Source organism: Rhinatrema bivittatum, chromosome 1 (genome assembly GCF_901001135.1).
Source record: "Rhinatrema bivittatum chromosome 1, aRhiBiv1.1, whole genome shotgun sequence".
In the NCBI taxonomy this organism is placed as follows: Eukaryota; Metazoa; Chordata; class Amphibia; order Gymnophiona; family Rhinatrematidae; genus Rhinatrema; species Rhinatrema bivittatum.
Genome location: NC_042615.1, coordinates 295,185,398 through 295,202,019, shown reverse-complemented (window position 1 = coordinate 295,202,019; position 16,622 = coordinate 295,185,398). Strand labels below are relative to the sequence as shown.

The 16,622-nt window shown below is 40.4% G+C and overlaps 1 protein-coding gene across 1 annotated transcript in view; it reads right to left on the bottom strand.

Annotated features, from left to right (window-relative positions):
- Positions 1-16,622, bottom strand: part of SEC24B (SEC24 homolog B, COPII coat complex component) — a 335,324-nt gene that overhangs the window by 116,185 nt on the left and 202,517 nt on the right. Inside the window, 3 exon segments of the mRNA XM_029596557.1 lie at positions 7,301-7,507; positions 9,365-9,420; positions 13,334-13,452. Of these exon segments, the coding sequence (XP_029452417.1) occupies positions 7,301-7,507; positions 9,365-9,420; positions 13,334-13,452 (382 nt within the window).

Below are 16,622 nucleotides of genomic sequence, written 5' to 3'. Positions count from 1 at the left end.
ATACTGAACACACTGTAATACAGGAAGCCAGTGTAAATCAATCAAAACCTCTTCTCTTACACACAGAATACTGAAATAAAATGTTTGGCAGAACAGGGAAGTTTTCTGGGCTGGACTCAAGGAAAAGATCTCAAGTAAAAATACATTTCTCCTTCTTCATCCAGACAGAACAGTCCAAACAAATAGGATGTACCCAAGTTACTCCTAATATAGGTGGGATACTGCCAATACCTGCTCTCAAGACTTCTGAGGCAAAATCAGCCTCTTCCCTGGCATACAAATCTAACAGATATTGCTCTGCAAAAGAACGTAGAGGACCACGTTGCCGCCTTACAAATCTTCTATGGAGAAACAGAGTTCTGTTCACACCACCACAGGGGCATTCTAAGCAACGTCTTACCTCTATCAATGTAGGCCGCCAAAGAAGGTTTGGTCTCTACCCCTTCCTGAAGATATTTGTGACTTTCAGATATTGTAATAGAATTCTTCTGACATGCAAATAATGAAACTGAGAAAACTCCACCACCACCTTTGGAAGAAAGGAATTTTAACCACATCCTTCATAAACATAAAAAACAGCTCCCTACAAGACAACACACGACCCCTGTAGCAAACAATAGCTTCCACCTGACATTCAGAGAATTCAGGGCTAAACCCTTAGCCAAACATGTCCAAATGAATACCACTGCTCAAACATCCACCAAATCCTCATGTATGTCAAAGACTGGATGATTTGGATGGCATTAAGGCATTTAATGAATTAGAATCCCAATGAACTTGCACACTGCAACTTGGAATCTCACTGAGCTGAGACACTGTGATTTGCTGTCAACTAGCATGGCTGTACATTTCCTGACTGGGAACTTTGGTTTTTAATGTCATTTGACGTGAGGTTTTCTTTGTTCATTTTATGCATGTTGAGTCTGAAATCCACCCTGAACATTTTTGTATGTGTGCAGAAAACAAATCCTTAAATTAAATAAAGTAGTAGACATTTTAAAGAGAATATTCACCACATCCTGGGATCAGTTCTTTTAGTCAAACAACCCTCTCATGAGCCAGGCCAGAAGACAAAAATAATCTATATCTTTGTGATGAACTGGACCCTGAGATCCATGTGTTGAGGCAACCATTATGGATACATATCAACAACCTGATGAGGTCCTTATACCAGAGGTGTCTTGGCCAATCTGGAGCCACCAGATTTATTTGTCCTTGATGACCCGAAACTCTTTGCAGAACTCTGCCCGCCAGCAGCCATGGAGGCAATGCATACAAAATTGTCACTGAAGTCCATTCTTGAATCAAAGCATTCAGTCCCGGCTATGCTGGTTCTTTCTCCTGATTGAAAAATCAGCTCACCTTTGCATTCTTGCTGGTCACCATGAGATCCATCAACAGTTCTCCCCCCTTCTGCTTACACTTTGAATGAATGCTTTTCTGGGACCGTGCCCATTCCCCAGGATCCATGAAATTGCCATTGAGAAAGTTCACCTGAACATTTTCCACTCAGGAGATATGTGACACCATAATGATTTTTACATTCTCTTCTGCTCAACTTATCAATAGCTTAATTTCCTTTGATACTTAAGGACTCATTTGCCTCCATGCGTTACATATGCCACTACACAGTTGCACTGTCTGATAGGATCCTAACTACCTGACCTCTAAGAGGAGGAAAAATTGCAGAGGAACAGCCGTTATCGCATTGGTTTCCAAGCGATTGATGGATCACTTGGCTTCCTCTTCGGACCATAGTCCCTGCATCATAGACAATGTGCCTCCATCCTTATATCCATTACCACCATCATCCAGGATGGTATTTCAAGATTTACTCCCTTCTTTAAATACTGTGTATCCAGCCACCACTGCAAACTCATTTTCACCTGGTCTGGAACAGGGAGCCTGATTGAGTAGTTTTGCAACTGAGGATCCCACCTGGTTAACAACGCTTTATAAAAAGTCCTCATATGTGCCCTGGCCTACAAGACTAGATCTAATGCTGCTGCTATGGAACCCCATATTGTCAGAGTCCTGAATGTCAGTAAGGAACAAATCTGCTGTTGCAGTTTCTGAATTCTCTACCCTCATCAAACAAACATGGCCCAACTTAGTGTTGAACAGAGCGCCCAGATAATCCAGGATCTGAGAGGGTAGCAAATTACTCTTGGAGAAGTTTTCCATCCATACCAATTCCTGCAACAACTGGATTACCCTCCTCATGGTTGACATACACTCTTGATTTGATTTGGCTAGACTCAACCAATTGTCTAGATAGGGGTGAACAAAATTCCTTTCTAGCCCAGCACTGCTGTTATTCACTACCTTGGGGACATGGTCAACCCAAAGGGCAGAGCCTCCTAGCACCACAAAGCACAAAACTTTCTGATGTCATTTCCTTATTGGAATGTGCATATATGCCTCCATAAATCCAAGGATGTCAGGAATTACAATTGTCTCACTGCCACTTTGACTGATTTTAAGGTTTCCATCCAGAACTGTGACCTGTCGTAGATCAAGAATGAGATGAAAGGTCCTTTTCTTCATGGGAACCACAAAGTATAATTTGTAATCTATACCACATGTATAACTTGTAATCTATACCAATTAACCTTGAATATCCTTTGGTGCCTTTATGTAAACCATTGTGATGGTGAAATAATGACGGTATAGAAAAGTTTTTAAATAAATAAATAAAAGTAAAGTGAATACCAACCCTGACCCCCCCCCCCCCACTGGTGTCTCAGAACTAATATTACTGCCTCTATGTCAAGAAGCCAATCAAATGTCGTTCTTACTGCCTCCCTGTTCATGGCAGTGTGACAACAGGAAACCATAAAAATGTCTAAAATAGGATGGGAAAACTCTAAGGTATAACCATCACATGCTATCTTTAAGACCCACTGATCTGAGGTGATCTGGATCCATCTCTGATAAAACCTTGACAGATGCCCACCTATCTTGTGATCCAAAGACTGGGTCCCCAAAATTTCACTGGGAACCACGGGAGGACCCTACCATCCCAGAGGCTCCATCCTTACTGCCCCCTTTTGGATGAATGAAAGGACTGAAACCTACAATATGGCCTAGATATCTGACTGCTTGAGGGTCTAACCCGGTTTGTACCTCTTAGAATCCTGAAATCTATTTTCAAGTCTCCTAGGCTTGTCTTCTTGGCACCTTGAATCTCCTCATACTTTTGTCATCTTCTCAAGCTGTTCTCCAAAGAAAATATTTTCCTCAACAGGAAGCTTCGCCAAATTTGTTTTAGAAATTGAGACGCCAACCAATTATACAGACACAGCAGTCTCCTAGTTGCCAGAATGGAAGCCATACTTCTAGTGGTAGTGCGCAGCAAGTCAAAAGAGGCATCGGCCAAAGCAGGTGCAAATTGAAAAGCTTCCTCTGTGAATGCACTATACTGCCTTCTAAGGTTCCTTCCTGATTTCGTTTCAACAGATGTAAATCAGACCTTGCCACAATACCGTTACAAGCAGCTATCTAAAGTGCCATACTGGAAGCCTCAAAGGCTTGCTTTAAAACTGAACCTATCTTCCAGTCCTGCACATCCTTAACAGCAGCACCCTCTTCTACATGAATGGTAGTCCTTTTGATAACTGAGAAAACCAGTGCATCTACCCTCGGAAATTTGAGCTTTTTCTTCTCCTGTGAAACATAAGAACATGCCATACTGGGTCAGACCAAGGGTCCATCAAGCCCAGCATCCTGTTTCCAAAAGTGGCCAATTCAGGTCATAAGAACCTGGCAAGTACCCAAAATCTAAGTCTATTCCATGTTATCGTTGCTAGTAATAGCGGTGGTTATTATCTAAGTCAAATTAATTAATAGCAGGTAATGGACTTCTCCTTCAAGAACTTATGCCATCCTTTTTTAAACACAGCTATACTAACTGCACTAACCACATCTTCTGGCAACAAATTCCAGAGTTTAATTGTGCGTTGAGTGAAAAAGAACTTTCTCCGATTAGTTTTAAATGTGCCACATGCTAACTTCATGGAGTGCCCCCTAGTCTTTCTATTAACCGAAAGAGTAAAAAAACGATTCACATCTACCCGTTCTAGACCTCTCATGATTTTAAACACCTCTATCATATCCCCCCTCAGCCGTCTCTTCTCCAAGCTGAAAAGTCCTAACCTCTTTACTCTTTCCTCATAGGGGAGCTGTTCCATTCCCTTTACCATTTTGGTCGCCCTTCTTTGTACCTTCTCCATCGCAATTATATCTTTTTTGAGATGCTGCAACCAGAATTGTACACAGCATTTAAGGTGCGGTCTACCATGGAGCGACACAGAGGCATTATGACATTTTCTGTTTTATTCACCATTCCCTTTTTAATAATTCCCAACATTCTGTTTGCTTTTTGACTGCCGCAGCACACTGAACCACCTAGATCTCTTTCTTGGGTAGTAGCACCTAATATGGAACCTAATATTGTGTAACTATTGCATGGGTTATTTTTCCCTATATGCATCACCTTGCACTTGTTCACATTAAATTTCATCTGCCATTTGGATGCCCAATTTTCCAGCCTCACAAGGTCTTCCTGCAATTTATCACAATCTACTTGTGATTTAACTACTCTGAACAATTTTGTATCATCTGCAAATTTGATTACCTCACTTGTCGTATTTCTTTCCAGATCATTTATAAATATATTGAAAAGGGTCCCAATACAGATCCCTGAGGCACTCCACTGCCCACACCCTTCCACTGAGAAAATTGTCCATTTAATCCTACTCTGTTTCCTGTCTTTTAGCCAGTTTGTAATCCACGAAAGGACATCGCCACCTATCCCATGACTTTTTATTTTTCCTAGAAGCCTCTCATGAGGAACTTTGTCAAATTCCTTCTGAAAATCCAAGTACACTACATCTACAGGTTCACCTTTATCCACATGTTTATTAACTCCTTCAAAAAAGTGAAGCAGATTTCTGAGGTGAGACTTGCCTTGGGTAAAGCCATGCTGACTTTGTTCCATTAAACCATGTCTTTCTATATGTTCTGTGATTTTGATGTTTAGAATACTTTCCACTATTTTTCCAGGCACTGAAGTCAGGCTAACCGGTCTGTAGTTTCCCGGATCGCCCCGGAGCCCTTTTTAAATATGGGGGTTACATTAGCTATCCTCCAGAGTCTTCAGGTACAATGGATGATTTTAATGACAGGTTACAAATTTTTACTAATAGGCCTGAAATTTCATTTTTTAGTTCCTTCAGAACTCTGGGGTGTATACCATCCGGTCCAGGTGATTTACTACTCTTAAGTTTGTCAATCAGGTCTACCACATCTTCTAGGTTCACTGTGATTTGGTTCAGTCCATCTGAATCATTACCCATGAGAACCTTCTCCAGTACGGGTACCTCCCCCAACATCCTCTTCAGTAAACACTGAAGAAAAGAAATCATTTAATCTTTCCGCGATGGCCTTATCTTCTCTAAGTGCCCCTTTAACCCCTCAATCCCTCACAGGCTTTCTGTTTCGGATATATTTTAAAAAGTTTTTACTGTGAGTTTTTGCCTCTACGGTCAACTTCTTTTCAAGTTCTCTCTTAGCCTGTCTTATCAATGTCTTACATTTAACTTGCCAACATTTATGCATTATCCTGTTTTCTTCTGTTGGATCCTTCTTCCAATTTTTGAATGAAGATCTTCAATCTAGCCAAAGAGTATCCTCCTTTAAAACTGGTCTCTGGGGATACCCACTCACGATCAATAAGATCCTTTACTGCCTTATGCGGGGAAAAGATCTAAGACTGATACTGGCCATAACAGGGGCTTCAGCAGAGCTAGGACCCTCTTTCTTTTTGTCCTCATCAATATTCAAAATCTGCAAGAGCAGAGAAATTAAAGAAGAATGCTCTTACTTAAGAAAAAGCAGCAGCATGGAAGAACCACTCTCCATCAGGATGATATTCTCCTTCTTTCAAATCCTCCTCATTGACAGCATCCCTCTGAACCTTAAAGTCATCGAGTCAATCCTCCAATCTAGAGGATTTGTTACCCTCCATCTGTACACCCTCGTCTTTTCTGAGTCTCTTCCTACCTGTTTCTCCAGACCTCCCCTAGAGGAGAAGGAAGCACTGAAGTGAATCCTGGTATGGAACTCTGCCCCATGCCTGGAGCAAACGTTTGAAACATTATTTAAACTCAAACTCAGGCAGCAGAAGCAGCTTCAAAAACAGAGGAGAAAGGAGTTGTGTCTTTAAAAAGACAGCCCTGTCTGACTGATTGAGGAAAAAATCAGCTCTCTGCACAAGTCATCTCTAAGCCGCGTTCCAAATATGGCTGCTGTTCCCATGTCAGCAAAATTCCCATTGGCGGGAACTGCTTGAATGGCCTGCTCTCCCTCCACCCTCCCTCCAAAAGCAGCAAGAATACCATCCTGCTCAACCATTGTTATTATGTTTCCCACTTAACAACCCACTTGTTATTATGTTTTCAATTTTTCCATTTTCAGCTCTGTTATATGTAATAAGTTGTTATGTCTGTAACCCGTTGTTAAGGCTTGCTCCAAACAACAGTATATAAAAACCGATAAATAAATAAATAAACCCTTGTCTCCTCCACACAAGACCTGCACAGCTTAGAGGCTTCCCCAGCTTGAAGACGTCAGGGTCCGCAGCCACTGCAAAGCATGTTTTTCCCCCCTCCACATTCTGCTGAATTGGTCATGACTTCTCTTCACCACAATTCTAATAAACTCACTGCTGCAGCTAGGAGACCGAGGTGACATGCCTCCTTACACAGTGCTCTTTACCCCCAGCTCCATGTCACCTTTTTTTTTTGTAAACTTTATTACACTGAACAGAAAAGTAGCCAGAGAATATCCCCCCCATTTTTATTTATTTTGCTCTGTTTTTGAGAAGATTCTATAATTAGGAACAATGAAGGAGCAGGAGGAAAATGTCCAGTTACAGACCTAATCCGAAGCCTCTCCAGAAATACTAGAAGGTCCCTGGCCCAAGGTGATACTCAACTGAGGGAGGGAGTAAAAGACTGTTACCTCAGGAGCTGCCCTTCAATCTGGAGTCCTCTTATTCAGCCTAACCAGGCTTTAGCTCAGATCATAAGATGCTTGCTTACTATCTTCTAGAAACAGAGAATACTGGCAGGCTGAGGTCAACACAGAAGCCTATAAGGGGTGATGTGAGTGAATCTATTGATCTCTGTCTCCATCTGCTGGTTGGTGGGCATAACCTATTCATCTGGACTGGTCTGGTTGGCTGAAGAGCAACTCAAGTTTAAAAAAAAAAAAAAATATATATATATAAGCTATTTACCGTTGTGCTCGATCTCTGATTAGGATCTTCTCTGGACTGCAAATGTCCTGCACCTAGAGAAGGCAACTGTGTCTGAAACACAGAAATGCGCCCGCCTGTTGCAGACATCAGTTTGAAAGCAGCCTGAAGTGCAGGACCAAGTGAACTATGCGTCTCTCGTGTGTTGATGAACATGTTTGGTAATGCACTCAATAAATCATGAATCAACTGGAAAAAAAAATTGCAAGGTGTCAGCTACTAAGAGAAAACAGGCACAAGATTTCTCAAAAAGCTACTATGGCACAAACCTCATGCACACCTGATATTGAATTTTCAGCTCATCTTAAAATTATACATGGAAAATGAAGCCTAACTGCAGTATAAAAAACAGGTGTACAAAATCTGAGTTTTTCTACTGCCAATGTATAGAAAACTGCTTTCCAATTTTAAACACTGCAAAAGTGGAAATGCAGATTAAGAAAACATGGCTTTTAAGGTTGCAAAAATTAGATTTGTGAAATCAAATGTGGCTCCATGCTATAAACATAAGTCTGAGGACCCAGAATCTCTCTATTGCTGCCAATATCTTTTCTTGCCCTTATCTATGTACTTTACTAAAAAGATTATGTGGAAGAGGAAGGGAGGTAATTCATCAGTTGTAATAAAATCCTGGGTTTTCACATACCTAAAAATGTACAGCATGAGGCTACTTTTCTCAGTAAAAGAGCTCTCTCTCTCTCTATAAACTTAATATGAAATATTTTATTAATCTTTGATTCAGTTCATTCCTCTTTTCTCTTCTACCCAAATGATTTTTCTACAACTTTGAAAACCCCTCCACTGATACCATGCCCAGCTGTTTCAAATTCCCTCATGGGTCAAAGGCTGCAATGGATTTCTCCTCTAACATTGAATCCATCAGTATTGCTCTGCCACCAGCAGGGCTTGTCACAACAGCAGCTGCCACCGCTTCATTCCCTCCCTCTCTGGAGCTCAAGCACCTTTCCTCCATGATGTACCTAAGCTCTGTTGGTACTCCCCACCCTCCGTAACAGGAGACCAAAACCCAAATGTCCCGAGTTGCAGCCAAATTAAGACCTTGCTAATTTGTTCACTTTTACACTAATGAAAATGAAATGCACAGTTTAGCATCAAATTGTTCTTAATCATCTATGAAATGCAAGATGTCAATTGTAAATTCTATGAACTCTATGTTTAGTTTACAAGTAATCTGTAGTACTGCCACTGAACACAAGGCATGGACTAATAAAGAGAGGTTTAAGGGTGCAAGGTCTAGAATGCTGAAGAGCTCTCTCCCTTATTTGGTATCATTTGAAAATACCAATTCTTAAATTTCAAATGAGACTGAAAATGGCTCAGTGGTTATTTATTATTATTATTATTTGAGGTTTCTTTTATACCGATAGCCGTTTGCACATCGTATCGGTTTACATACAACTAATAACTTATGGGCAAAGCCCCTTACAAAGAACAGTATAACAATGTGGAAACAAATATACAGGAGATATAATTGTAATAAAATAGAACTATACAATAAAATACAAGAGATATATATGTATGTGCAAGTAGGGAGTATGGGAGTTACTTAGGGAACTATATTCAAGAGGATATCTTAAGGAGAACACTTATGCTGGGGGGGTCATGATATTATCAATACAATAACTTCAAAACTATAACACATTGTTATATTGGTTGTTGAAATATTGTTTAGAAACAGATTAGATTAAAAAACACCAACCTGTAATCCTACCACCTGCTACTATATTAGAATATCACAGAGGGAAAAAGTATGGGCATCATATTTTACGTTTTTTTTTTTTTTTAATATACTTTAAAATGAACTGAATATACTCAAATACTATGAAAAATAGTTGGAGGAGGAGGTTTCTCCAAAGATCTGTATTGTATTTTTAAAGCATTTTTATAAACAGTTTATTAGACATTAATGGGAAGAAAATACAATGAAGCAATACCCTCTATGCCTTAAAATCTTTCACTCTAGTTATCTTACAATATGCACTTTTATTACTGTAGCTACAACAGTACTGTTTTAATCAATCCTACCTCTTTGCTTTCATGTAGATTTACAAGTAAACTATCAGGTGTAGGTAAGAAAATATCTACGAAAGAAAAATACAGTTTGTTAAAGAAATAAAGCAAACTAAAAATCAAAATACTACCCAAGACATTTAAAAAATATATGTTTACATTTTGATTATTCTGGTCTGCAAAGAAATAAAATGTGGAAAGAAGGTTGTAGCATCAGTGTTTGTAATAAATAGACAGTACTTCTTTATACCAAATACAATAGCAAAGTAAATTGACATCCCTGTTAAAATATGCGACTCATACAACAACACAGCTGCATTGAAAGTAGGTTATGTTGAGATGCCTCTCTCTATGGAGAGAGAGAGAAATACAGTATATAGATTGAGGTAGGTAACTCCTGTCCTTGAGTTCCACAAACAGGTCTGGTTTTCAGGATATCCAACATGAATATTCATTACAAATTTGCATGTACTGCCTCCACTGAATACAAATATATCTCATGCACATCCTGAAAACCAGACCTGTTTGTGGCATTCAAGGACTGATATAGATCTTTTTCCCTATACACATTTATATACATCTAATTGTGCCATATATCATTAAAAGAAAACCATAAATTTCTTTTATTGCTGAACATGGCCATGTCCGAGTAATTTTGTTTTGTTTTTGGGTTATAATTTTTCCCTATTTTGATTTAAAATTAAAATATTTTTGGATAGGCTGAAACCTTTTTGCCAGGTATCTTCTTCGATATTTTGTTTTTCTGTCCAGGCAGATTTCGTCCTGTTCCTTTGGGCTTCCAGCTCACTCAGAACCAACCTCCATTGAACTATGGGGCTAAAAGCCTTCCTTCACGATGACCCAGGGATTTTTCCATTATTTCTTCTCCTGATTCGTTTAGACCAGTCATTACAATGTAAGTCCTTGGCCTTCTGGCATCCTGCAATTGAAGGCTCTAAGTCCAGCCACTACATGTCATCATTGTGCAATGACTAAGACTCACTCCTTGCCTCCATGGGGTGAGGATACAGCCTCCACAGTATCCCCAGCCCTGAAACTGAACCCAGGTCCTCCAAAAACACCAGCTCAGTGCACAGAGGTGCCACTATGCCACTGGGTCAATTTGGATACATTTTGATTTATACATTTTTTTTACTGAAATAAAAATGTATTTTTTAATGTAATACAATTTAATTTTACAATTAGTATGAAAACTTTGGTTGACACCTAGCCTTAGCAGCCTTTTTTTTTTTGGCTTGCTAGTTTATTAGCCTCACTGATTTTTCTTGGTATTTAAGATTACTTTTCTAGCTTTTAAATGTACATCTATGATTTACATTTTTAAAAAGTGTCACAGGAGACGCACTTAATGGTTTTCCTGGAAGGCCATGTCATCAGAAGTTAAACATTCAAAGTCAAGCCCAAAACCGAAATCCATACCTTTTGAAGGAAAGAACAAAATTTAAAAAATACCCTCTTGCTAAACACGATGTCCACTTAAGGCTGAATGTTTCTGTGTATTCTCTATCATGAAAACATTCCCAAGCATGATTTCAGGGACACCACCTTTCTAATTCTAGTGTACAAGAAATTAACCATATTAGAATATAAGAATATAAATGTAATGCTGGGTTAAACCAAAGGTCCATCAAGCTCAGCATCCTGTTTCCAACAGTGGCCAATCCAGGTCACAAATAGCTGGCAGATCTCACTCACACTGAAGTGACGCCAAAAGAATTATGAAGCAAAAGAAGCTTTTTCTCAAATTCACCCCATACTAATAGGTGATGTTTACATAACAGTCAAATGGATCATTGATTAGGCGAAACTCGGCCAGAGTCGGGCGTTTTTAGTATAAATAAAAGACTTCTTTCCAAGGTACACGGTCTTGCTTTTGTTTTGTTTTTCATTGTGATGTAATGCACACTACAGTGAGTGCATCAGGTCTTCTACTCCCTGGGCTGGCTGGACCTGGAGATGCTGTGGAGCTTGGAGGGAAGTGGCTGACATTGCTCAACAGTAACAAATAGTTGCTGGGCTTAGGATTTAGCTGGGTTCCAGAGGGAACTACAATTTATGGCCTTCAGCCAAGCACTATGGCTGTGATAGTTGGACTGAGTTTTGCAGGACTATAAAAATAAGGGAAAAATTCCTGTTAATAACAAGATGAAATTAATTACCTGATAATTTCCTTTTCTCGAGTCCAGTCAGACCAGTCCAGACAAATGGGTTAATCCCACTGACCAGCAGATGGACATAGAATAACAGGCTTGCTCACATCACCCCTTATACAGTAAGCACCTGTGCTGATCTCAGCCTGCCATTACTACCTATAACAAGTTAACTCTGGGCACTTCAAACACAATAAGATTTCTTTTTAAACCAGAGGGCCTCCAAAATATAAAGTGTAAGGATAAATATTAAAAACTGGAAACAGTTTTGGAAAGAAACTCGCCTCCCTTTGAAAATATCGCCGAACATGGCACACCTTCTTATACTAGCAAATGAAAGAATAGACATTTGGCAGCAAAAAAGGGAGGGTCTTCAACTGGTCTAACTGGTCTCAAGAAAAGGAAATTATCAGATAAGAAACTAATTTCACCTTCCTCATCATTCACTCAGACCACTCCAGATGAATGGGATGAACCAAGTTACTCCTAAATAGGGTGGGACCCTGTCAAACCAACTCTCAACATTTCGGCAGCAAAAGAGGCTTCCTGCCTTGCCCCAACTTCCAAACAATGTTTTGAAAACGTACACAGAGAATACCAAGTCACTGCCCTGCAGATATCCAGCAGAGAAACCAACCTCATCTCCACCCAGGAGGTTGCCTGAGCTGTACCAGAATGTATCCTAACTTGTTTGGGTAAAGGCCTATTGCTACTGAGATATACCACCTGGATGACCTGGATGTACACTGTACCATTTGCTGGAGACAGAATACTGGCAGGCTAAGATCAGGATGGATGCTTATAAGGGGTGATGACAACGAGCCTGTAATTCTCTGTCTCCATCTGCTGGTTGGTGGGCATAACCCACTGTCTGGATTGGTGTGACTGGATAATGAGTAAATAAAGGTTTCATGTCACCAAATCCCAGCCTTGCTTCTGACTGAGCTAGAAATACAATGGAGTAAGAAGAAAATGTCATGTCAAAACCCCATCACAACCCCCCCCCCCCCATCACCAAAAAAAAAGTGAAAGTAGCAGTCAAAACTAATTTTGACAGCAAGTGTAAAGTGTAACTGTGGGGAATCCAAGAAAAATAATGTGAGCCAAAACTGCTACAGTGCATAAAGCTTCAGCAAATAAAATAGGCAATAGCACATGAACGCTTCATGCAACTTTAGCCTACAACTGCATGATGGTAAGAAGGTGGAGATTAGAAATTAATCATGCCTCATATGAAAATGAGGGTTTCCTTTCCCCTCTCTCTTTAATTCAATTTTAATCATTTTCCTAAACATACAGGTTTGATTTCTTGAGTTCTAGAGGGTAAAAATATCAAAATCCTCTTTATTTCAATAAAAAGAAAGAGTGAGTACAGAACAAAACAGCTGTTGCCTGCTACCCACTTACGTAATTTTCCTTCCTTGACCAAAACACACCTTCCTTTTAATGTGAGTAAACATACATATGTTGTACAACATTGTGCATGCTGATAGTCACATTGAAGGTGGGCTGTTTTCAGGCAGAGGATTTATAGGGATAAAATGCTTTGTACTCGTGGAAATTGCTTTGAAATTTGCCTGCCTCATGTGTCATTTTGCTACGTCTGTTATGGCGTGTCTAATCAATTTTTACGATGATCACAAATTTGAGAATTTATTAATCCTACAGCTCTGATTGCCCTACATAGATTAAACGTTTCAGCCAGTTTCCTTTCATAATTTTAGGTGCAAACATCTACAATTCCTGTTATAGCTCCTGCTTCACATTTCCTGACAGCAAAGCAGGCTCACTTTTCATTATTTCTGCCACTTACCATCAATATCTGACACGATCAGCATCTGAGGTTGTGATAAACCTTCTTGTAGGTTGTAGAAGTGAACTGTGCTGTCAAATGTAATAAAGCCCAGCTTTGTTCTTGAATCTCCAGGGATCCTTGAAACAGAGGCTTTTATTAGACTGTAGCTGTGCAGACCAAGTAATTTTTAGACGCATGTATTACTATAAGGCACCCTGGGCTAGCCCAGTGACTCAGTGGATGAACCTGGATTTGATCCCTGTGTTGGCTGAGGGCAAGGGATGTTGTGAAGGTGGCATTCACAGCTGAGGAGGTATCTCAGTCATCACACAATGGCAACACTGTGGCCGAATTTAGGGTCCATGACTGCAGGCATCTAGAAGGAGCTATGGTGCATGGCCACCCGCCAAGGACTGTCATGGCAATGACTGGACTCAAGTTGGAAAGGGGAAGTAGAATAGGGGGGAAAATCCAAAAGAGGAGGAAACTTCCAGGCCCCTCTGCACCCCCACCCACCATACAAAAGCTGAAAAAATAATTTGGTATTTTCTTTAGCTTTTTAAAGATCACATCAGTTAAAATGGTGTATAATTAATGTATATATAAAACATATCAAAGTCACATAAAAGGCATTAAAATAAATTCAAAGATAAGACCTTTTCATAGGCATTATGGTAGGAGTGGCCAACCAGTGTATCACGAGCTGCATGCGGCTCTTTCGAGCTCAAACAATAGCTCCCAAATGAAATCCTCCTCCACTGCCACCTCCTGATGAATGTGCAGGTGTGTTGTTTAACTCCTGAAAGCAGTGATCCTCCCCTTTCTCAGTAGTAGCTCTTGGGCAGATGTTGCAAGTTTACAACTCCCGCCCTAGCCAGCTGATGAGAAGGGAGAGGGGATCACTATGTTCAAGAGCTGCCTGCCTTCCTGCTGCTCCTTCCCTCAACTCCCAACCAGAGCATTCCACAGATCTTGAACTGGACCCAGACATGAGGGGTTGCCCTAAACTCCCCCGTCCCAAAGCAGTCCAGTGAGCCAAGAAACACTATTGCCTTGGCCTCCTCTCATACTGACTCTGCCTCCATCATGGGTGGGAGGTAGTCAGACGACCTCCAGCCAGTGTCTCTTTCATCAGCTGAGTGCCTCCCACTGATTTATTTTGCCATTGGCTCCCCATAATTAAAAAAAAACAAACAAAAAAAAAGCATTGGGACCTACCAGCCCATCCCTTCCCTAACCTAGGGAAACCTCCTCCGGGAGCCTCAACAGCCCACCCAGACCCTATCCTGTTCTCATGGGGCATTGCTCTGGATGTCCCATGACCACCAATGTAAGCAAAAACTTTTTTTTTTCACTAGTTCACAGACAGCTGCTGCCGCTTGTGCAATCCAGAAGGGGGGAAGAGTGAGTGTGTGAGTCAGTGAGTGTTTGAGCATGTCAGAGTATGTGAACGTGTATGTGAGCGTGTCTGTCAGTGAGCATGCAAGTGTATGTAAGCAAGCATGTCAGTGAGTGTGCGTGTGAGCATGTGCAAGTAAGTCAGTGAGCATGCAAGTGTGTAAGTCAGTGAATATATGTGTGTGAGCAAGAGTGTGTTTGTCAGCGATCATTTGAGAGTATGAACGAAAGTGCGTGAGTACATGAAAGAACGAACATGTGTGTATTAGTGTGTGTATATGAGAGAAAGGAGAAAGCTTGTGCACCACTTCCCCCCCCCCCCCCGCCAATTAATCCATGACAATCTCTAGGTGACTGGAAATCAAATGTTCCCAGGTAAGGAGAGCGAAAGATTTTTTTTAATCCTTATTAGTTTTAATTAGGTGTTATTTGAAATATCTGCTATTCTGAACAATATTATTGCTATTTGTGAAATTTAAAAAAAATGTTATATGAGTTTTTTAAATTATTGGATGTTCTATAAGTTAGCTGTTTGAAACATTTGTTTTTTTATTAGTATGGTTTTACTATTTTGTTTGATGTTTTATGAGGCATGGTGATGTTTCTGATTTTGCATTGTTGCACTGCAAGAGGGTCTGGCTTCTTGTAGTTTCCAGTTCAGTTTTTGTCTGCATTTTTCTATTTATATTGATGGCCGTTTTATTCTGTATTTGGTGAATGTCTGTCTGTATTCTGCATGCAATACCACAGTGAGGTATTCTTCTAGCATTTAGTTTCTGTGTAGGGATCTATAGAAGCCTGGCATGCTCTAGTTTCCTAATAGGTAATGTATTGGTATTTTAGGGTCTGATGAAATATTTGCAGTGTTGACTTTTCATAGTTAGAGTTGTTGCTGTTTGAGTGTTGCTAGCTAGTGCTGTTTTGGTATGGGAGATTATACTGTAACTGTAATTCAGTTTACTCATAGCTTTCTGAGGGCTTCTGTCTGAAGCAGCAGGACTGAGCTCTGAAAGGGGCAGCTGGCTGTGGAGCCAGTGAGTCTCCAAGAGAGTAGGGGTGGAGAAAGACATGGAGGGGGGACTGCTGCAGGCTGTGGAAAGGCTTTCAGCAAACGAGAGCTTTATATAATAATGTGGCAGTGCAGCATGGGTGCAGCACTCAAAGAGTAAGGTCACGAGCAGCAGTAGAATAGCAGAATCTCTGTCTGGGAGGGAAGAGAGAGGGAGTGTGTGTGTCTGGGAGGGAGAGATTTGGCCTTTTCTTTCGGGGCATGGGGAAGGGACACCCTATGAAAATTATGACCGCTCTTCGTTACTATAAATTCTGATTTTGTGGCTCTTGATGTGCGAAGGGTTGGCCACTGCTGCATTATGAGGTTATTTTATAACTGCCCGCATCAGTACTTTTTACCCACAGACTTTGCACAAATTTTCAAAGGGAAAGTATGCACGTACTTTCCCTTTGAAAATTATCACAAGAGAAACCAACAGCATGCATTTATACTTGCCAATTTGTATGGATAGTTTTCCCGAGACAAAATATGCACATATTTTTGGATTTCTCCCAAGTATGTGCATCAAATGCAAACCCTCTGCCCCATCAAGGAGCACCTCTGCTCATTACAGGTAAAGTTATCTGTGCAGTGGAACTATGCACATAAGTTTTCCCCCACACAGGGAGGGCAATATTAAAAAAGCCTTTTTCTGCAGGTAAAATGGCACTTTATCCATGGCAATATCTTGGAAAATTATCTTTTATGGAAGTAATTTTTTTTTTAAACAACCCATAACAATTACATGCAAGAATGCAAGTTTCAAAGGGAAAGTGTAAGCTTAGGCATATATGTACACAGCACTTTCCCTTTTAAAAATTATCACACTGAAACTACCGTAACACACAATCACATCTG